Source organism: Battus philenor, unplaced genomic scaffold (assembly GCF_028537555.1).
Source record: "Battus philenor isolate CCGP_79_NKW_IND1 unplaced genomic scaffold, ilBatPhil1.0.hap1 SCAF_9, whole genome shotgun sequence".
Lineage (NCBI taxonomy): Eukaryota > Metazoa > Arthropoda > Insecta > Lepidoptera > Papilionidae > Battus > Battus philenor.
Window position 1 is genome coordinate 9,893,442 of NW_027181759.1, and position 24,574 is coordinate 9,918,015.

The window sequence follows — 24,574 nt, forward strand, 5'->3', positions numbered from 1 at the left end:
AACGTTAAACGTTAAGCCAGCACGAGGTTGTCGGCCTTGAGTGGATTGGCTTTCTTGGTCCATCATGTGTGAACTGGCGATACCAGTTATATAGTCGGCGAAATCGTTATTTGGTACGTGTGAACTGTACCAGGTTATGCTGTTGGTGTGAATTTAATCCAAACATAGAGAACTTGAAAACTTCGTAATATTTAAGAATGTTAGTTTTTAAAAACTTTTTAATTATTTACATTACCTTAAATACTTTGTTAAACACACAAAATATTGACTAGAATATTCTTAATCCAATTCTTAATCGACCAGTATATATTTAAATATATAAGGTAATCTTATGACATGATAATGGACTGTATATAACATATCATTTATTTAACGCAAAATAACAGTTAGAAAACGTTCTATTTGCAAGACTATAATTCTATTTAAGAACTTTAAATTTTGAAATGAAACAAATTTAAAAGATCACAATTTTTATAAAGTTATTTCACCTCATGCTTTTGTTAAAATCGAATGCGAGACATGTGTAGATAATAAACGATAAACGAAAATGTACTTTTCATTAGTAATAGCTTATTTGGCAAATTTGGAAAAATAAAACTATGTTAGAAGGAAACTAATACTTAGGTTGATAAATATAGATAGATAATAGTAATTGCGTTAATCGTAATGTAGACCTGACCACACAACCGTAGCGTGATAGCCTAATGCGCAATCAGCCGTGCGATGGGATTGGTTTCAGATGAAATTTACTTCAATGTCTTGTGTTAACTTACATTTTTTAATAAAAGAATTGTTTTTGGGAGCCCATTTTTAAAGCACGGTCCGCACGATATAAATTTTGAGGGATCAACAAACTATAATATATACAAGAAAAATGTAAAAATAAAATAAAATCACTTATATAAATTCATTAAACGTTAATATAATCATCATTTTTTCACGCAAGCGAGAATAATGAATGATCTGTTTTTGTTTTAAATTAACCATGAAGGTCTGGCATAACAAACATTTACGACGTTGTAGATACTTCCAAAATTTCCGCTCACGTTTTTTATTGCCTACGGTTGTACCAGGAACATTTTTTTTAAATACCAGTTGTTTACATATTGATATAGTCATATTTTGAAAATGTAATCGTTAAAACATGATTATTAAAAGCTGTTGTAATTAAAAAAAAATAATGATAATGAAAAAAGACAGGTGCCTTTGTAATAAATAGACGAATTGATGAGTATTCATTTAGGTTTTGCGTTTAATAACCGGATTATATACAAGTTCATTGAAACTGCCAAGGAAAAAAAACTTTTTGATTATGCATGTTATTCGTTTATAAAATATGCAAAAAATGTGACTTATTTTTATAACTTATGTCCACATGTTTAAGTGTAGACTAGTTTTGTAAATCCAATAAAAAAACGTCTAAAATTTATTATTGGGAATGTCTAATATTATTAACCACAAAGCAATTGATAAAATTATTTACGAAATCGCGAATGTCATATGTCATTCAGAATCACCATAGCGATAATGATATTGCCGTCACATTGTAATTAATGAACCTTGTTCGAACTGATAAAGTAGAGATTATTGAAGTTAATTTGAAGTATTATAGTATTAGCATAATATTAGGGTAAATAAATACACTATTCGATTTTCAAAACGGTGCATGTCTATGCTATTTAACAATGCCCAGCACATGTTTCATCACCCAATTAAAAACAAAAAAGCTCCGAAAAGGTTTGTCATATTATTATTCGTATGATGGCAATACCTTTGCCGTGATTTATTGTTGGAGCTGGGTGTGGGTGTCTTTGAATAGCTTTGATCGCGTAATAATAAATTAGCATTTTGCTGTTATGTATGTCTAATAAAATGTTTCCTAGTCGCTGACCTAAACCGGTAATACTTCTACTTCTTCTTAGTCGTATCTTTATTTCTGAATATCGTGTGTGTCTTGAAATACTACAAAGAATTGATGCCAAGTTCATATCATCCCATCGTTTGCTTTCCTTAAAGCAGGTTTGTTTGTCTGCGTGGTCTTTTACCGATTCTATTATCTTCAAGCCATTAGTGCCGAATATGTTTGTATTGTTATATATGTTATTTGCATGCAACATGACCAAAATAACCTAGGACTCGTTGATAGCAAATTGTGGAGAGACTGGTTTTAATCTTGACTTGGTCGCAGATATACTTGTTGGTGTATTTCGTTTTTCATGATAGAAGTGTCATTTTTCACGACACCACATTACATTCTCACTCTCTATTCCAGTGCACTGCGTATATTAAACAGAATTCAGATTCGAACAGGAATATAGACAACTCTAGTAAAGTGAGGTTTGTTCTCATGGGCCGCACATGCTTAATATGGAGATTTTTCTGTCTTGCCAGATTCTCAGTATTTTACTAATAGCAACCTTTCCCAAATCAATAATTAACGAGACCTTTATTTCACGTTTAACAGAAGTTGAGACAATGTAACTTTGCCCTTGTATTAAAATCAATTGGAGGTTACTTTTATATTCAATTTATTTAAATACATTGTACATAAATCCGACGGTTGTTACTTTAAGTATTGTTTTATAAATAATTGACCTCCGATCAACGATAGAGTAAACATATACAAGGCTTGCGAGATATACTGCTTAGAATATGAATAAAGTTAATTGAATTATTACGTTTACCCCACAACCGGTTTTTTTCGAAACATTAACCTTTTATTGAAATAAGACTTACATTGATAATGATTGTATTGTATTTAAGAGTATTGTATTGTATTTCTTTACAAAACTATGTCTTAATTTATATAACAAGTACTTTTTGTCGAAGATCCACAAAAATTCATAACGCAACAATTTTTGGCACCCAACAAAGGAATGTCAAAATATTTTGTTTTTATCATTGACGGGTGCAGTATTTTCAAGTTACATTAATAAGAATATACTTCCTTAAATTTTAATTGCTGTTTAAAGGTCTTTTTAACAATACCTCGTTTTATTTTTGGAAATTTAACAGTTTTGCTTATTTTTAAAGTGTATAAAACTATTGCGATCATGATCAAAAATGTTTCGAAAGTCAATGGTACATGTTTTTTTGATCCATGGCGTGTTAACGTATTTCTACAATACTATATTATACCGTCGGAAAATGATATTTAGATTATTTAGTAATAAAACGGTTTTTAGTATTGAACCTCTGATAACCTTAATAAAGATAAAATGTATGTAAAATAGGATTGTATACAAAATTTCCACAGCAACACGCGAATTATATAAGATATACGACATTTTTTTAATCGTAATGCGAATGGAAGCGTACATATAGTTATAAGTAATATCTATATATAAAGATATAAAGATATATATAAAGATTTATTTATTTTAATTTTAAAACAAACAATAATAATAATTTCGATAATAAGGAGAAAAAAAATTGAAATTTTTATCTCTGTCTGGATTTTTAGATGAAATTTTTGGTCACTTAGTCAAATATGAATTGATAGTTTACAAATTTGGTTAACACTTAAGTTATATTTATAGTAATTTATTCAGAAAAATCGTGAGTTGGTAATGTTAATTTTATTTTTGTTTTTATTACAACAATAACATATAAAATTAGTCAACATACAAGTAAACAACGGATATATCTTTTATGTAACTGACTTAAATGAAAGTAGAAAGGCTTGAAACTTAAATAACAATATTGAATAACTTCACTTACTTTTCCATTTTATGGTACTTACTGACTCAACTTATTTTGACTAAGTCCTGTATTGTGAATATTAAATATACACTACTTGAATAATTTAAACTTGTTAAGCCAACAAAACAATATTCAGCAAATAGTAAAAACAGCAAATAGGAAATATAAAGTCAATTGTACATAATATTTTAATAGTATTATTAGTTCTGGCTGCTTTAAATGTATTATGTAAACCATTACGTAGTATATTATGTGTTATATCACGTATTAATTTAAATTAATAAAATTAAATCGTCAATTGTGTTGCTAAACGCAAAACTCGACAATGGCTCGACAAATTCCGCATTGTTTATATTTTTTTTATTAAGCCGCCGGAATTCTCAGTATTCCAGCAAAAGTAAAGTAATAATGTAATTTGGTAAGGAAATTGCACAAATATCCCTCTTTTTTGGAACACAGAATGAGCTTCATATAACTTTCTCTAGCTTTCTAAAAATTAGTAACTTTGTGATGGACTACTGTGTACGTCACAAAATCTCTCATTTAATGTATTTTAATTATCTTGCAATAAATTTAGGATATCCACTAAAAGAACTTGCAAAAACATTCAATAGTTTTGTAAAAATTGTTTTAAGTGATAGTGAAGCTTAAAAATAGATTGCTCTACTACTGTATGAAGGATAATTTAAAAGTGACCACAAACAAAACCGTCTGGTTTTATTTTGTTCTCAAATCTGGGCGCATTTATAACTCTCGTAGCTTTGTGGAGAAGTATAACATTATAGGTAAGTTCAATCTTATCTCAATCGTATCATTAAGCATTACAATAAAAATACAATTACACTGATACTAAGATCATGCATTTTGTTGTTATTTAAATGTTATAAATAGATCTAGTTTTAAATACTCTTAAGATTGACAATGATAATATTTTTCTAATGGTAAAAGCTAAAGCCGTGTATAACTGAGACATGGAATAACTTTATTCTAAGATCTCATTTGTGTGAATATGAATATGAATTTATTTTATAGGTTCAACTGTGCAATAAGCATAAATATTAAGACAAATAATTACAAATGTTAAGTGCCACAGCACTGTTTATTATGTAAAATTATACCGTTGACGACATACAATAATTAATGAATTGAACAACAGACTCTCGGTCTTAACAGTAATGAAAATTTTAATAAAACGGTCAGGGACATTTTAATTTCTGTATTCTTTTCATGCGTGTTCTCGTGTGATATGTTTCATTTAACAATAAGTGTAATAGGGAGTCAACAAACCGTACGACGTAATAATAGCTTAAACTGATATCATAAGTTCAAACGATCTCCGTTATTATACACGGTACATTATTATTACATGATTTATACACAGATTTAATCTTTTTAACTTGGAGCTTTGCGTATAAAAGACTTGAAATCAATTACTTTACGCGAAAATTGAAACCAATGCAAATAAACCAAATTTATAGTTAGTAAATGATAGCTACTGTCACTGTATTATTAATTAATATAATTATTCCCTATCAGCATGCGAAATCCAAAAAAGTTAACCAGGCGTTCGAATTTTTTCAAAATTTAGGTAGCAAATTATTAAATTTTATATAATGCTGTGATCAAAAATTAAGATCAATTTGTTTATAAAATGTAAATTCTTTATTTATTCTTTTTAATCAATTTCCTTTCCTTTAAAGTAATCCTCGTCCAATAGAACGCACTTTTGCCAATGCTTTTGCCAATCCTCAAAACAGTCAATTCAAATAAAACAATAGTATTTTTCTGGTATAGCCTCCGAGACCTGATTCGATTCTTGATTCGAGTTTTTCTCTCCTAAATCGTGTAAAAGTGGCGTCCTCGCATTATCCTTATTACTTTCCTGAATAGGCAGAAGACGCATGGATGTTTGATGCTTTTTACGAAATTTTTTTAGAAAAAAATTTTGAACCAATCGAGGCTTGACAACATTGAAAAATTTGACAAAAACATGTTTAACTCGGAGATAATGAAACCTTTTGAAAACCAACAGCCTGGCAAACAATACTGACAACTTTACGTTACTTTTTGATCAATATTCTGACGACATAGTTTCAGTTGCGGGCAACGCAAGGTTACTGTGACGATCTTTGGGGAGACCTGTGCCTTGCAGTGACGTCTAAAGGCTGACATGGTGATGGTGATTGGGCTGGATAGAAATAGCGACAGATGGATGAATGTATATATGATGATATAAAAGTTGAAGGCTAAGCAGACTAGACCTGTTCAGACTGGAGGCACTGGTATAGCGAATATTCGCATAATTGTTATGTTTTCAAAATTAGATACTTTGTGAAATTTTGGAAGTGACCTAAGATTAAACAACTGACTAATACCAAGCACCTGATTTTTTAAATGCAATGTGTTTGAAAAATAATTACCAAATTATCACAAAATACACATTAATACATTAAAACGGTCCTGTACGTAAATTTTGTAAGTGAATTTTGGAATCTGAGATTAGAGTCTAGTCTCTCTAAGACTAGATTATAGTCTTTTAAATATAATAATTTTAAATATTTTGCAATTTTCACTAAAATGGCTATGACTTAGTATTCTTCTATCATGTTTTATTTGTATGCACATGCTATACAGCTTTGTTCCATCACATCTGCAATGATAGGACGCAACAAGGAACATAATTATATACACATATAAATTGTAGAATTCTCTGCAGACATAGATTCTAGAATTCCTTGTTGTTAAGCGTCGATACTTCATTCATGGCGCCTCTTTATTGAAGTCATTTAATAAAACTATTCACACTAACCACTCTATATTTTCACATGAATTTTATACGTATAAAAAGGAATATTATAACCTTACCTTTTTAAAAATCAGAAAAGAACCATACTTACTGAAAAGCAGTGGTTTATCTCTATGCTAGTAATAAACATTAACGGATTTAGAATAATGTATTGAATAAATTCTTCTTGTTGAGCCTAATTAAGCATAAAGCTTTAATTATTCTCTTAACTCCTGGAGATTAACAGGCTTTCCCAAAAAACCGTAATGGAGAATATGTATTCTTTTCAGGAATACCATTCCTGTGTAAAGCATTTTCATATTGAATCTGTTAATCTATTTAAATATATATTTTTGGCGACAAAATTCTAATTCAATCTTTTTCTTTATTTTGTTCTTTCAGTTTTAATACGTAAAACGTAAAAATTACGCAAATAAACCTTGATCTACCAAGCTAATCTTAAAAGAGATGTTTTTTTTTTATTTGTGTGCAAAATGCTTAGGTTAGAAATAAATGGCGAGAAACAGTAAAATGCAAGGAGATTAGAGCAAAAAGAATATTCCTGTAATATCACATATTTTCTTAGAGCATATCATTTAGTGTATATTCTCTTATACGCACTTCGAGAAAAAGATTAATATCGGATAAACTTATTACTTTGAATACTTTACCTATTTTAATACTTCACATGTACTGTTACTTTTTGTTTCAAGAAGTCTCAACGATTAAGATATATTAGTTACACTCTCTCTCTCTTTCTCTCTTTATATATATATATATATATATATGTATGTATAGAATAACAATTTAATATATATATATATATATATATATATATATATTAAATTGTTATTCTTCTTATTTGTTTTGATTAGGATTATCTACGGTTATTGGTTTTATCTTCAAAGACTTATTATTAAATCTATTAAAAATAGTTAAAAACTTTATTATAAATACATCTTGAAAAAGACAAAATTTGTGTACTACAATTATAAAGAATATACTCGTACCTTCTATTCTCTGAGAAAAAATATATCAAAAAAATTTATTCAACTTGTAATGTACAACTAAAATACGACGACGTACTTGACGAAGTAATCAGCAATAAATTCATAGTAAATTTTAAGCGATGGGTATAGGAGCGAAAAGGGTGATCGTAAGACGTTCATTCGCAACAAGAACAGACAACCTTTTTATAGATAGTGAATCAAGTGAAGCTAAGTTACGTCTCTTTGGAAACAAATACAATGGTCATTAAACAGTTACACAACGTAACAATGGGTACATTGAACTCAAAAAAAAATTCATGATAAAAAATATATATTTCATATGTGAATTCTTATAAACATATTCATTTTTTTATTACATATGAAAATGCTTTAACATTAAATCTTATAACTTAGTAGCATTCAAATAATGCGTTATAAAGTTTCCGTTTATGGAAGTTTACGCATAATGTATACAGCCATCTCTTTCTAATACGTAATTCTGAAAAGGAATACGATAATATCAGAGAGTTTAAATATTAGAGCAATGACAACCCAAGCTCTCCGTTCATTCATTAATAAATAATTTAGATAAGATATTCACAGATAAAATGAGCACAAACAATGTCGCCTTAACATTTGCATAATTTATTCCGAACAAGGCTAAGTGATGGATTAGTATGCTACACACACAGAGGTTAGATGATCTCACTGCGGATTAAGTATAAAGTTAGACGAACTTCATTAAATCGATGCTTTCATGAAGCTCGCATATAATCTGCAATTAAGCTTCGCTGTTGTAATACTTAAATAACAATGGGCACTGAAAATTTGTTTTTGCTTAGCCCTTAAGCTCAAAACTTAACCAAAGTTAAACTCAGTTGATAATAAGTATCAGAAATTTATTAAGATGATTGTCTGGAAGAAATTGTCTTGTGTAATAAGACCGCTCATTGTACTTTTGTCTTTACAATTATGCAATTATCTGTATATCTTCTAGCATGTACAATAAAGAGTTTTAAATTAAATTAGGATAAACTCAAGGATCCTAGTATCTCGAGGTAAATCAGTCCAGATATGCTAATCTAAGTTGGCTGCCAATAACAATATTTTAAGAAATTTTTGTTATAAATTTTACCTTCATTAATTAAGAGTATCATTAATCTCAGTTAATATTAAATAAATTAGTTTAATTGAGCCATAGCCTTAACCACAAGCAATATAGGAACTTGAAAACTGCACTATTTTAGTATCGTTCGAATTGTTGTCATTGTTGCAAAAATCTATTTTATTATTTTAAAAACTACCACATCGATATATACCAAAAATCATTATACTTAGTTGCTCTATTGTTGTAATTAATACACTCAATGTTAGATATTTAAAAAGATGTTTATTATTTTGTATTATATTTTCCCTTATCAAAAATATTACTAATATAATGCTTAATAAAACTTTTGCAATTTCAGGTAAGTAGGCGCAAGATCGGACATTATGTCGATCTTTGAAAAATACCTAGCACTAGACGTCAATCGGCTGAAAGGATTAAGATAAAACAAAAAAATAAAAATACATGTTTACTTCTGTATTTATTTAATTTTAAATTAAACATTTACATTTAACTCTATCACAACGGTAATAAAATACTATATCACAAAAATGTTGATTTAAGTTTATTAGACCTCAATAAACACGTGTTAAATAAGTACAGACGAAGTGGTAATAATTTTTGAATAATACTGGAATTTGAATTGTTTTATTACGTAACATAAATATAATCCTTTCGAAAAACTAGTAAATGATTTTAGTATTAAATATTTACAATCTTTCTACAAAATTACTAAACCGTGTCATAGTGACAATAATTTATGACTATTAACAATTAAGCTTTAATTATTTTAATGATATAATTTAAACGTACATAGTTATATGAAAAAATGTATAAAATACAGGGTAGTATAGGTGTAAAAGTTTTAAAAGGGAAAGCTCATTGGTCAGCAAAAAACTTTCAAGCTTTTACACCTATTTCCAATTACTCTGTATATTGTAATGATTTATCAACTTTAGCAGGTACTAAAGAAAATATACGACTTAGTGTCAATGCTTCTCTGTAATAATATTAATAAAATGCAATAACAAATGATATCATTCACCATTACTCCAATAATGGCACAATTATAATAAAGCTTTAAACTGTGTCAATTTTAGCCATATTATAATTAAATGCGGGCAATAAATGTATACAAAGACACTAATAAATTCAGATTTTATTTTACTGTTTATTTAAAGCTATGTTCCAGCTGTTTATAATTCTTGTTAACGAGCGCTGAAATTTTTTCATATGTAATTTGAATGTATATAATAGGTTACATATATTTATTGAATAAATGTTTTCTAACCTTTACCTTTGTTCACATTTATTGCGAGGCATTATAACAATTAAATTAAATCTAATAACTAAATCGAGAATTAAAATCTACAGAGACGATTCCACTTTTTTATTTTTCTCTTTATCTTGTTTGGCAGATTGCAAACTGCCATGTTTCCAATCAGGCGGGTAGCCATATTGCCTAACGTCATCCCACCACTGTTGCTTACCATCGGCCCAGATGCAATAGATGACGTTAGTGCCCACGAGAACAGCGAAGCAAACCCAAAATGCGACTCGCCACTGTACAAGCGTCGACTGGAAATTGATTAAATTCTTAATAAATTGTTAAACAGTCGACACAAAAAGTGCTTAGATAATATTTTTTTTCATAAAATAACAAAATAAAATAAAAAAAACGGTAACGGATACGCAGTGGCGTAGCTAGAATATTTGGGGCCCCTGGCAAAATTGTGGTCAGGTGCCCCCCACCCTCCATTTTTTACTGAGTTTAAAAATTTTTAGATTTCAGAAACCAATGGCCTTATCTTATCACTCACATAAGACCATATGGTGTTCTCTTGGGGTGTTTTTTTTAAAAATTCATATAGTGTTCTCTTCAAATGAATCTTTTTTTCTGAAAACGCCACATGGTGCTATCTTGAAGGTCAAAATTTACAAAAAAATATAAGGTGCTATCTTGAAGGAAAAACTTTTAACAAACACATATTTAGTTATCTTAAAGGATTAAAAAACGGGCGTTGGTAGCTTTGGGGGGAGGGTCCCAAATATAAAACGAAAAAATTACCTTGTAAAAAGAAATTAGCCGAAATTTTAAAAATAACACAAACCGAACAGGATGCATTTGAACCTGATGACCAACTCCGACTAGTAAATGTTTCTGTAAAATATTGTGAATGCGGCTGACCCACGCATATTGAAAAGGGAAGATTCGCCACGCTATTGACGGACGAATGAGGTGTTCACAGAAAACATGTAGAAAAAGACTTCTCTATTTTATAACACAATTTCGAAAATTAACATATGGCGATTTCGGCCACTATGCGCATTTTATATGTAAATTGTTTAGGCATGAAAATGAAGTATATTTCGGATGAAACAGATGTTAGCAGGTCTGCGATTTATGGTATAATTCATGGCTTCTCAAATTATTTAACTCACGATACCCTTTCGGTTTATAAGTTTTTCGCGACCCCATTCAATAAAAGATTCCTTAGCGACCCCCTTTAAAAAAAAAAGGAAAAAGTCTTATAGAAATTCTTATTTTCGAAATCTCGCGACCCCCTAAAATTTCAGGATACACGCTAGAGGGTCCGAAACTCAGTTTTAGAAGCCTTTATATTTTTTAATAAATTCGATTATGGTTTTTTTAATACTTATTTCGATAAATTTGGGCCGTTTGATACGATTGTGGAGGTGGACCAACCCCTACATGCAAAAAATAAATGAACATAAACGAATTTTACAAAATGAGAAAATATGGATAATTTGGGCAATTTGCATATACACTGAGAATAGTGCTCTGAAAGTAACACATAGACATCGTACTGTAGATTGTGTATATTTTGTTAAAGTACATGTTAATTCGGTATCCAAATAGTGACTTATTATTAGAGGTGATACAACCAATTAAGTTCAAACGTTTACGTCGCGAAACAGTCACCACAATCTACACTTTGTTGACCCTAACGGTTTAATAATTCATACACAAAATATCGAATGTTTATGGAAAGTCTTCACGACTGTTTGCGTTAAAACAAATGATTTAGGTCTATTGAAATAGCTGCAAACCGTTTCGTTTTCAAAAAAATATGCGGCTAGTTCCCTATTTTAATAAATTCTTGGCCTATTTCATTAAATTCTTGATTTTTAATTTTGGGGCCACAAAAGATACCATCTCCCAAAAAAAATTAAATAATAAAAATCTCTGACTAACGAACCGAACCAGTTTCGGTATATATTAAATTTGTAAATGTTCTTAGGGCCCCACTAATCTGTTGAATATGTCATTTTTGGCAAAAAAGGGCCCCCTGGAGATCTGAACTCTGACATCGCTAGTTAAAATCGTGGTTTTCATTTTTCTTTTAAAATTTTTTTGTTCATCAAAAAAAATATTTTCAATTTGGGTGCCCCCCTTGCCCGTGGTGCCCTAGGGCGACCGCCCCTCTTGCCACCCCCTAGCTACGCCACTGCGGATACGACTCAATGTCGTTTACACTTATTGAGGAGCCTATGACGTAAGTAAGAGATATGTATTTACATAAGCGCAACAATTTCTCACATGAGTTCCAGATCCACGGGTTAGAGATAAAATTCAATAACGCAACAACACAATTTATGTTAACTAAATTCAAAAGAAAAAAATAATGAATTATGTAAAGAGAATACAAAATAGAACTTGTTTAAATGAAATCAAAATTATTCTCCTGAAAATTAGTCCAAAATCAGTTTACATAATTAGCCAATGTCAAAATGCGAGTTAAAATTTGTGCGGCATATTGACTGCAGTTGGTGGAAAGATTTGCGAGTGGCGACCACGAGCCGGTGCACGCGGCGTGAGTAGACCTCCCATCAGATCATCGTAAAGATCTTTGGGGGCACCTATGCCATGCAGTAGACGTCTACCGGCTGAAGTAATGATGATGATAATGTGATGAAGGTACAAGTACACTATAACACTAGTACTATACTGTTATTGGAAACTTAATGTTCCGTTGTCCTTCTGAAACGGACTTTAGTTCAATAACTGACCGTTACTAAATAATCATGAAGAAATACGCCAAATAGAATGAATAAACTCACAAACACGCTTATTGTTTTCATGCAATAAATAAAATAAACAAGCATCAATTTGTTTAAATGTAGTATATTGTCGACCCACATTTCAGACGTACTTGAAAAAGTACCGAGGGTAATCACTTCATTTATAACCATTACGTCGCACCTTTACGTAATTTATTCACTAAAGTGGCAATTTTGAGAAAACGCGACAAATTTCAAAACGATTCTCTTCACTCAGTGTTTATGAAAACAATACAATTTGATCCTCTTCAATATTTCAAAGTACAAACATAAATACCACTTCATCGTTGTGCTTTATTAAGTATCATGTCTCTTCATTAAACTTTGTTCAGAAGTTGGAGGTTGAATGGTACTTGTAACGTAGCAAAGTTTAAACAGATTTAGTTGCGTTTATATTAAACCTTTAAATGAACTCGGAATATTTACTTTATGTGACAAGCATTTTAATTTGTCTTTTTACATAATTTTCAATTCCTTTAGTAAAAAAGTGTAATAAATAATAGAACAGTAAATTTAATCTAGAAAATACATCTAAATTTTTGAGCATTTGCTAAAATTCGGTTTGTAAATTGTTTACAAGCTTTGCTCATTACATATCAACGCTTTCACCTACGTTGAAATGTAACAATGAATATAATTTTCTATCTTCATCTTTGTTTTTGTTGTATCTTTCGATTTTCTATTACCTTTAACTGTGGATTGAGATTTATGCTCACATTGGAACGCTTGCATCTTGTCTTTCCTTAGAAAATTCTTCTTAACCACCAGAGAGAATAGTGACCTCTTTATCCGATTAAATAAATAATAGCGGGGCCCTCTAGTTTGAAGAAGCGTTGGCTAAACGCCTTCTCGTATTGATATTATACTATCATTTACAACTATCTAATTCAGTGCACACTTAACACTACGAACGGGCTTATGGAAGATCAGCTCGTTTTGGCTTGTTTGCTGTCTCACGCTGAATAATCCACTTGAGTTCACACACGTACACTCGCACACGCATACGCACACACACGCTCATGCATACGCGCACATACTCACAAAGGCCCAAATGTATATACGCACACACTCACGGACACTATTCTAAATTTTTACGTTAGTTCCTCTTTTTGTACTTTATTTTAAATCTCCTTTTTTACATTATTATGAAATACTTACGTCAGGTGTTAATAATCCAATGAGATAAGGTGTTATTATACCCGAAATGGTCGATGTACCATTGATCATCGCCGTTAACGAGCCGGCGTAATTTGGCGCCAAATCAAGTGCGTTAACCTGAAATTTCAATAAGATAAATATGTTTTACTTCTCTGTTCCCAATAAATTAATATAAAAGTATTGGAAAATTGGTTTTTTTTAATGCACCATCTGTTTTTGTTTCGTTATACATATTATTGTAATAATGTTTATAATGTACAAGGAAAATTTATTTTTATGATCGGCATTTGATTCAAATTGTTATAGCAAACATTTCTTTTGAAAACATTGTTGCCTCGTACAATAACAGTTTAAAAAGCAAACGTTTGCAAATAGCATAAGCAGTTTAATTGGGTACTTCACTTGGAACGCAAGCTTTGTAATGGTCGCGCTTACCTTCATTCCACTGTAAAAGCCTCCCATAAGGGCCATGGAGGCAATAAAATAAGCGACGGCTTTAAACCGATCGCAGCCCGAATAGGAAGCCAGAATAATACATATGGCAGGACCCGTAGCAGCTAGAAACGAAAAAGAAAACGTTTTTATTTTATAATACATAAAGTTTTGTAATTTACGTATTTTTTTCTTTGGAAATATCTCACCTGTAAATATACACCATATTATATGACAACGAATGCGTAACGTCGTTATTAAACTAATAGCTTATATTTTAGAAAAATTTTAAACATAAATATAAAAAAAATATGAACATGGCATGTTTTTTGACTAGTACCGTTCATAAAAAAATATGCACATGACATTTTTTTGACGAACAGTTCACCGTACAATGCTAAGAGTCAAGTAGTTGCCATTATATTCGAAAGTTTGATAAATAAATCTATTATGCCATTCAAATTATCGAAGGTTTCTCAAACTACACGTATTAAGTATTGGTTTGACAATATTGATCATGGAATGCAATTGAATTTCTATAACAAAAATAGCGATGTTACGGATGTGTGGTTTATTTTGCAAGAAGGCGCCTGTCTCTGCTATTGAGCAATTGCGTGTAATACTTATTGTATTTCGGTCATAAGGCGTCGACAATTATTGGAATCTCAAAACCTGCACAGCATTGTATTATTATGAGTAAAGATGCAGGGATTTAGAAGAAATGTAACCCTATGCTATTTAATTCGGGAATTCTTAACATTTATATCTCACCCTATTTCTTAACATTTTAAAATTAATAAATTACATGACGAACCTAAGTTACATATTTAATGTGACATGTTATTAGCACTGACCTATACAATATCTTTATATACATATACTTAAGACCTATCTACATTTATTTAGGGATCTTAGATTTAACCAAAAATGAAACATAGAACAAATAAAATCTATGTTTGTAAATAGAACGTTAAAATTATATTATTTACAAAATAGTTCATTTTTTTCGTAAAATTTATTATGAAAGCCTCATTTTTGACGCATAAATCTCAATGACTAACTTAGTGATTTGATAATTTAGGCATGGAGAATCAATTTTCTTTAATACGATTATGGACCATTAAACTGAAATGAAGCCGTTAGTTTTATTCCATATCTAGGAACAAAGAAGAGATCAAATAAACTAAAAGCGTTGATCTTAATCAAAACATTTACATGTTTGTTTATTACTTATATATGCAAAATTTCTCGTAATTTTCTATTCTATCTTGGTGTTTACTATTTTAAGAATTATTTACTTTTACTTTTGAGAACGATTATTGGGAAGATCATAAGGATCTTCCTACCGAAACGCTGAAGCCTAGTTAGCTAATAAAACTATCTAGACTTCGATAAATGTATTAAATATTTCGCTGTTTGTTACGTCGATATAATGTAGCTATGGACGTGTTTGATTTTTCATTAGATGTATTCTAATGAAAAATAAGTAAATTAATACGTATTTATTTTTAAAGCACTTCACCACAGTGAAAAACCGCGTGCTTCTAAAAAAAATTATCAAGCTAAAATCCAACAAAAGATCATCGTAAATACAAGATTTCAAATGTAGTCTAGGTGATATACGTTCTTAAGTAAATGTAGCAATGAGGAAAAATAAAGATAAACGCCCATATTAAATAGAGGTTCAAATCAGGGTAATTTCTACATACCAATAGTGGTATGAATTATCCGTCCAGTTTTAATCGAATGCCACCCTTTCTTGACGCAACCGTCGCATATCCATCCAAATATGAACGAGCTAATCCACATAGCAAGGTAAGGTATGGATGTTAGAGTGCCCGTGGTTGCGATATTGAACTTCAACACGTCCGTCATATATTTAGGTAAATCGGTGACCATTGTGTAATAGCCCCAATCGTGGCCAACCTAAAATAAGATTTATTACCTTTTGTCATTTCAGAAACAGAACAAACCCTCTTGCATAAATTTCCAATTCGTCTTCACTTCAGATCTCTAAAGCCTCAGAAGCTACCAGTTTTGCGTCAGACTTCTCATTAAATCACTAAAGGAATACTTTATGTCCAGAAATAAAATACCAGAGTGATCTTACTTGGTTAAAAATTTAAAACTTAATCTTGAATTTTTTTGATCGAACAAGTATACTTTCTCTTCAGACTCGATAAATACCTTAATATGTGAAATAAAATACATTTTAATGTAATTTTAACTGTCAATTTTAAAGAAACTTACTTGTATATTATAAGGAAGTGTAAATAAATAAATAAATATTCTTAAATTTGAACAAAGAATTATTTAGAATAACCTGAGTTGCAAGAAGTGTACGTTTTATTTTTTATTTATTGTTATTTTACAAAGCCTGTGGAAGTGAAAAAAAGTTCCCCATTCTTTACTTATTGGTATAGTTTTATAAAACGTTTACTTCAGAAGAAAGTAAGTTTGAATGGAGACATAAATTGAAGTGAATAATATCACTTCATTAGATGAAGAGTAAATATAAAATATTCCACATTAAACTATGGAATAGTCTTTTAAATATAACTTACCGCAGCAAACAAAAGTGCCCACACAGGAACTGATCTAACAATAGCCTTCCAAGGGACCGGGTCCCTCACGCTTTTAGTATCAGCGCTTGTGACGTGTTCGTTTAAATATTTAAGCTCTTCATCCGATATGTATGGATGTGTGTTCGGCGTGCTATAGCAGAGAATACTCTAGAAAAATATTACACAATTGGTTATTACAAAGAAAGTATAAACTCAAACCTATGAATACAATATGAGAGAAAAAATAATAAGGGGAATTGTTCATTTTTTTGCATAGGTATATTTATTCTGCATTCTTTTTTATTTTCTAATTCCAATGACGTATTTTTTATGCCCCGTAATCAATCAAATCGTTTCTGGTCACTGTGAACTTGATTTTATAATTGGGTTTGATTTTTCTGTTTACAAAATATGCCTGGGCTGGCGGACAGTGATTCACTGCATTGTCAACGCAAAAAAAGCTATTGATGCTTATTTCTTTCATCCAATGATTTTTTAACAATATTGCTTCATTATATTTTTATAACAGTTTTGTGGTTGTTGCTTTTTGTTTCAAGTAACACACTTGGACACGCATGCCGGATAAATAATAGCATAATTTCACAGACATTTGTTCCGAGTCTGCTTGAATTCACGGTCATCTTTGTAACCGCCAATTTTTTCTTAGCACGTGTAATTCGGGCTCCATCTTTTAAGAAAACATTTAAAATACTACAGAATTTGAGTTATGTTAAGTAGACCAAAAGGATTACAATAAAAAACCTAAAAGCATTGTTAAACTACTTTATAAAAGTTATTATATTAACATTCTCCAAAACGATCATATTTTAACAAGTGTAGAACGCGTGGTGTTTAAAAACTTAAGAGATGTGGGACACCAGAGTTTAAGGGATAGATGTAGCTGTCGTTAAGAGTCCTAATAAAGCCAGCCTTGTACCAGTATTAGATTGTCAGTCCCAATTGGTCCAAAATTAAACGCATCACAGAGCCGTAAGTTTTAAAACGAATCACACACGTTTGTGAAGCTCAATTCTTTAAAATTATCGTGTGGGATTATTACACAATTATTTTTTTTTTGATATAGCTGTGTTTTGAATCATAAACATGCAAATTACATTCTTAGCTACCACACTTAAAACTATTTTCAACCGAATTGTTATTCCGCTAGTTCTGATCGATGACACACTTTAAGCGAAGAAAGAATTCTCGTCTTGTATACAGACGACTTCGAGTATTAACTCAAGTGTAACATCACACGATATCGACAAACGTTGCCACAATATGTCGACTGTGGGATCCCTTTATTATGCTATTGCCTCAGGTACATTAATAACAGCAATACGACTTACATCTAAAAATTTTTACTAGTGGCATGTAACTCTAAGAAAAAGCTTCCAAACGACATTACAACGTTAAGATTAACACCATTCTTCCACAATATGTCTGGTATAAGTAAGAATTTTGCAAGATTGTATATTTCAAAAACCACTATTAATATTCATATTCGTCTCGTAGCCCAGTGGAAGTCTAATATAATTTTGTTATTTCTTTTCTGAGATTTTGTAACCTCATAGTAGAAATATTAGTCACTTCACAAATCAGTCACAAATCAGTTTTGTTGCAATGTCGAAGGTATATTTAATATTACCGTATCGTTAATACTTACCCAGAAAACAAACCACAATATGCCAAAGCAACCAAAGAAGTAAAACACATTAGCCCAATCGCCATTGCCAGCCATGAGGAAGCCTGACATGAAGGAACCGAAAATGTTTCCGATCTGAGCCCCTCCGAACACAAGAGCTCCTTGACGTGACCTTTCGTGTGGTGGTACCCATCGCGCCAACACTATCATCAATGCCGGCATCGTTGGACCCTGCATCATAATAACAATTGTTTATAATAATACTTCATATACATACATGGTGATTGGCTGTAGATATAACAGTTTTAAAGAGGTAAAGCTCATTAGCCGTCAATTGACGTCTGGTGCATCTCCTTCAAAAATCATTGGTAACAATAGACACAATAAATAGAGTGATAATAATATAGTAAGAAAAAACTTTTTATAATTTGGATAACAACATATTAAAATTACTTATTGTTTACTGTTTCTCCTTTCAGACTTCCTACTAATATTATTTATTGGCCTGTCGCCTTACATTGGAAAGAAATATTTAATGTTATTTTTTCATAGTGATCACTTTATACAAGATGATTGGAAATTGTGCTTTGGAACTTTTTGCAGACAAATGAGACATACACTGACCCTTTGTAGTCATATCATTGTCCCCAAAGATTGCCATATCTATACAATGGAAAGTCCCTATTCACACCACACAGGAATATTTTTTTTAACTATAATATAAACATAAAGTGTTTTACTTTCAGGGGTGTAAAAAGAAAATAGCTGTTAAAAAGGGTTATAGCTTTGGAAGCTATATAGTTAGATGAAATTATACAAACAGTATGTAATAGTAGCGTATTGTTTCAAAAAATAATTGTAATTACTTCAAATGAAAAATACATTTAATTAAAACAGTTATTTTAATTATATTAAGAGTATAGTAAAAGTGAGTATGGGCAAAAAACCAGCTGAGTTAATTGTGGGTTAAAGCAAAAAGCACTTCGTACCATTTGGTAAGTGGTCGCTTTAAGTGAAAGAATGCTGTTATGGGAGAGCCTAGTTTTATTCTATTTTCTAGCAAATTAGGTTCTTCTGGCATTTTTATGAGTATCCACGGTAAATGTTTCAAGTGCATAACGATTGATTAAATAAATTAAAAATTAAAAGACAAACTGAAAAGGTTAAATAATTTAAAAAAGTACTGATACCCACTGATTATTTTAATCAATACATACTTAGTTTTTACTACCGATAATGTTCTTTAGGCTGACTCATGAGTTTAACTAAGGTTATTGACCTCAGAAAAGTATACTAATTTCGACAGCTAATTTTCAACATTGGTAATTACATTGGTATAATATACTCAACTGCTCTATTACACTCATAACGTTTCTGAAACATTTACTACAAATTTTGCAAAATTATTTATAAGTTTCTATAGAGTTACCGAAACCGCTGTACTGTGCCTTAGGTAAGCGTGGTGAGATGGGGGCCAAAGAAAAGTGAACACGTGCGTCACTGGGGAGCAACCGTCACTCCTCTCATCTTGCCGCGCACATTCCTAAGGCGCGATACAGCGGTTTCGATAACACTATAGTAACAAGTGCCGAAATAGATATTTGGGCACTTTTTGATTTCTTTTGTTTTAATTATTTTTAATGTTAAAGTGCTGATTATAAAGTTCTTCATTATTTTGAAATTGATTGACTATTATAAAATCACATGCAAGAGATTAAAATATCAACATTTATAAAATGATTACAAATAAATTTATTAATAAGGCCGTCATGATAGTTGTAAATTCAAAAATATAAACGTTAAATGTAGTCATGTTTGTAAAAGCCGAAGCAAATAATTTTAAAAACATCTGAATAAATAAGGGTATTAACTCATAACTCGTGACAGTTCTGCGTCCGAGCAGCTTTGCGCTGTTTGAATTACAATTCAAGTAAAACAATAAACCTATTTGCGGTTGTTTGTCGCTCCATCTGTTATCCTTACTCACGATTCTATATTCTATATAAGTCGCAGTATATCCGTCACCTTTCACGTTCAAACCGAGCAACGTAATTTGTTTTTGTAAGTCTAACTTACGAGTATATTTAACTGTAAGTAAACTTGTTGTGAAATATATTTTCTAAGTTGCAAGAGTATAATATAGCTTATACATATAAATTTATCTTTAAAGATAAACTTGAGCATTCGGTTAACAAAGTAGATTTAAAGTTAAACTAAGCTCACGTTACGACCCAAAGCTCTGTCAATGTCTCTAATCTGCTCTTGGGCTTCCTATCTAAGTAATCCGCAATATACACTAGCGTCCCGTAAGTCTCTTAAAGAATACTTTACTATTTCTTTGAAATAAAGTGATTGTTATAAATGTTGGTGAGATCTCATTCAGTAAATTCGCGTAAATATTAAAAACGAACTTTAATGGTATAGGCACAATTACTGTAAACACCCGATTGTTAAAAAGTAATTACGTCTCTCGTAAGATGCATAAATATATCGTTATCATCTTGTCTGCCGATAGATATCCACAAAAAGCATAGTCAAAGATCGCCACTTTGACCGGTATTGCGCTGCCTCACTATCCATGACGTCCTTTGATTGCACGTGTGATGTGCCTACTGCCACTACAGATGACAAATTCACCGAGATTCTTCAGTGACTGATTCTACCGCGAGTCTCATTTGTGTAATCATCGACTCATTTTATCTCACAGCGAAGCTCCGACGGATATGAGTAGAAGGGAATAAATAACTACACAACGAGGACACAAAGAGGGAGTTATGTTTCGTTAATCTCTGCAGACATAGTTACACTGTGAGTCGAATATAAGTTTCTCCGAAACTATGTTTGCATTGGAAATGTGTTGTAATCACCCATATCGAGTTTTTGATGTCATAGTTTATAACATCACGTTTTTAAAAAACACTGTTGATGGTATTTTTCTAACAAATACAATTCCTTTCGGGATCATATTACATAATTTTTGACTTACTTCTCCCATTCCTTGGAGTACACGTAGTATAAACAGCCAAGTTGCTCCTCCAGCCTTTACTACAACCGGAGTGAGTAGAGTAAAGATGGCTGTGCTAAGTAGTCCAATGCCGAGTGTCCATTTTCCACCGTACCTCTCAGCCAAATATCCACCAGGTACATGAGTTATAGCATACCCATAGTAAAATCCACTTAATATTAACCCTTGAGTTGATTCTGACCACTCGAAAATTGCATACTGGAAAAAAAATACGCGCTATTTAAAAAAAAATATGTCACACGACTATGATTGACAAGTACTAAGTAATCAACAAAATGACTAAGAATAAATTTATATAATTTGTATACGATTATATCTCGAGAGAGCAAGAGGAACCTGCTCTATGGATCTACGACGCTATCAAGAACAAGTAACAGCTTATTTCAGCAACGGGCTACCACGCGTCAATGGTGGGGCTATTTTAAAATTTGGTAATGAAGAGTGTGAAGTCTAGCTTGTAAAGGTGAGTGTTAATGCATTGCAAGAAGGCATCTTTCAATTTGCTGGTCGTATCGTCAGACGCTGAATTCATGGAGTACTGAGAAGTTACGACATTTTAAAAAAAACGATATTACGGATAAATAAGCGGCAAAAAACAGAAAAAACCGTATTAAATTTAAATGAACTTTAATTAGCATAACTTTAATTATATCCGTATACAAAAATTTTAATGAAAAATTCATGTGGTATCTCTGAACTTAAAACGATTGTTGAGTATTGCATACTAAGTACGTCACAACCAAAATAAAATTAAAACTAAAATTATTAAATAATAATTCACATGTTATCAATTCAATAATCCAAGCCCGCCTAGTAATTGTCATACAGTTATTTCATTTTACTTTTTTTAATTTTTTTTACTGACTGTATCATAAATTAAACAAGTGACCTCGGATTTTCATCTACGTTATTGCGATATATTATGTTTATTTAGCATTGCTTTCGTACTTTAAGACATAAATCAAAATTTAACTAAAATTCAATAAAATTAATATTTCATTTTATTGAATTTTAGTTAAGTATATGGAATCTTTTATTTTCATTATTATTTTTTTTAATTTCCTTTCCCCCGTCCTATTTAAAATAAGGTCTTTGATTTTTTTTAATAATTCATGTTGTTGTGTTTATATTTATAGCTTGCTTATATTGTGGATAAACAACCAAGCAATTGATCTAATATAAATATGTCACTTACAAAGAAAAACTATTTCACAACAAAATGAAGAGTGATGATAGCCTAGTGGTTTATCTTTGACTTGTAATTATACGTCACGGATTCGATTTTTTACATGCAAAGTTTTTACATGATATATGTAAACATGGCTACAGCTCGTAAAGTAAAAAGATTTTATCATAATCGAAACGACTTGTCCGTAGACTTAAAACTCTAACTTTTAACTCTGACTTAAAACTTTCATGACATCCATCCAAACCACACTGGATCCACGTGGATTCCTGTCAACATTCTGTTTTTGATAAAAAGCGTGGTTCACTAAGAATATTACACAACTAGTGCCTAAAAACTCTGTATCAAATTGTATGTTATCAAATGCGTTCCTAACCTCTTTTGCGCTGACTGTTCCGTTTACTAATATTTCACTTTCATCGGGACATGCATTTGGATCGAAGTGTGACTCCTCGTTCTTCGTGTTGTTGACCATTTGTGTGACGGCAAGATTGAGGCAAACGCGCATTGTGTACGCATTGCACACAGCCAGCAAACCCATGATGCCGAGCACATACCGCTGGGGAATTATGAACACTGATCGAAACAAAAGAAAACTTTTGAATTTTCGCATCTAATTACAAATACAAAATACATTTATATGAAAATGTAATTCATACAACATTATACACTGCTATCGGTATTAAAAGGTTAAACACAAAGTAATTTGCTCAAAGCCATCCTTTGAAATATATTGCGGTAATAATTTCCTTATCTCTTTTTACTTCTATGCTTTATCAATTTATGAACAAAATTACCAAAGGACAAAAATTATTCATTTATTATTTATAATAAAGCACTTAAGTTTATTTATACTTTATAAGTATTATAAACAATGAAAACCTTCAAAAAAACTATTAAGTTTCAACCTTTCGTTTGGAAACATCTTAAACACATGATTAAAATTATTTTTTTTCTAAATTGCACTTGCTTAAAAGGACAAATAGGAAGCCATTACGTGGTAACAAATACTTACTTTTCGATATTATTCGCCGCCATCGTGGTAACATTTCAATGTAAAATATATACAGCAGGGAAACTAATGTCACTTGAGGTCTGAAAATGAAAACGGAAGATTTATTAATACAGGTAAGTCCAATAAATGTCATGATTTGTAGGAAATTTAAAAAAATTGGACTTTTATTAAGAGATACTGTAAGAAACGACGCCTATTCATTGGTTTGCGAGAATTTGCGTTACAAAAAACATTAACCATATGCAGTTTCTTTTTAAATTTGAGGACATGTGTAAGTCCGGAGAAAAATGGTAGCGGAGAATATTTAGCTATGACCAGCATTCACGAGGAAACGACTAAGAAGAAGAAGTTTTTATGCATTATTATTTAACTAATGTAATTACCGAAAATGACAAAATTACAAACAGTTCGAAATACCCGGTATTTTTACATGTTGCGTGTTACGCAAAAAAATAATAAAATATTTTTAGCACATTAAGCTTAATACGGAATCTAAAATAAAAAAAAACTCAACTACAAACTAAAACTACACTAACCAGAGAAAACTTAAGAATATATATATTTTTTTAATGTAATAAATCTCATCCAGAATGAATTATGAAATATCTCAAGGCGTTTTCAGAACCCAGGAATAGCTCTCTTTCATGTTTTAATATTTATTTATATTTAAGACATTTGATTTTAATGTAAAGGGAAATTATAAAAAAAAAAAACATTTGTGAATCTATTACGATGACAAATAGAAACAAATTCTTTTATCGTATATCCTTTGAAACGGAATGTAGGAATTTTTATTGCCACAAACCGTCTTGAAAGTAGTTCGCTATTTTGCTCTGTGGAGTTTTTTATTGCGAAGTTAATTTTGCAATATAATATTAAAACTTA

At 30.9% G+C, this 24,574-nt stretch overlaps 1 protein-coding gene across 1 annotated transcript; it reads right to left on the reverse strand.

Moving 5' to 3' along the window:
* Positions 1–9,170: 9,170 nt before the first annotated feature.
* On the reverse strand, positions 9,171–23,769 carry LOC137932079 (putative inorganic phosphate cotransporter). The gene is made up of 9 exons (XM_068775641.1): positions 23,690–23,769; positions 23,051–23,250; positions 21,450–21,686; positions 18,485–18,694; positions 16,819–16,986; positions 15,964–16,180; positions 14,258–14,379; positions 13,823–13,939; positions 9,171–10,159 (listed from the first exon to the last, which is right to left on the reverse strand). Exons 1-9 carry the CDS (start codon positions 23,721–23,723, stop codon positions 9,950–9,952), a joined length of 1,515 nt encoding a protein of 504 aa, XP_068631742.1. The 5' UTR covers positions 23,724–23,769; the 3' UTR covers positions 9,171–9,949.
* Between the last annotated feature and the right edge of the window lie 805 nt (positions 23,770–24,574).

Excerpts from the sequence above, each read along its gene's own strand:
- LOC137932079 (XM_068775641.1), bottom strand. The coding sequence starts at position 23,723 with ATGTTACCACGATGGCGGCGAATAATATCGAAAA. Across the intron at positions 23,251-23,689 it reads GCGGCGAATAATATCGAAAA|TGTTCATAATTCCCCAGCGG; the intron begins GTAAGTATTTGT and ends TGTTTCGATCAG. Across the intron at positions 13,940-14,257 it reads GCTTTTACAGTGGAATGAAG|GTTAACGCACTTGATTTGGC; the intron begins GTAAGCGCGACC and ends TTGAAATTTCAG.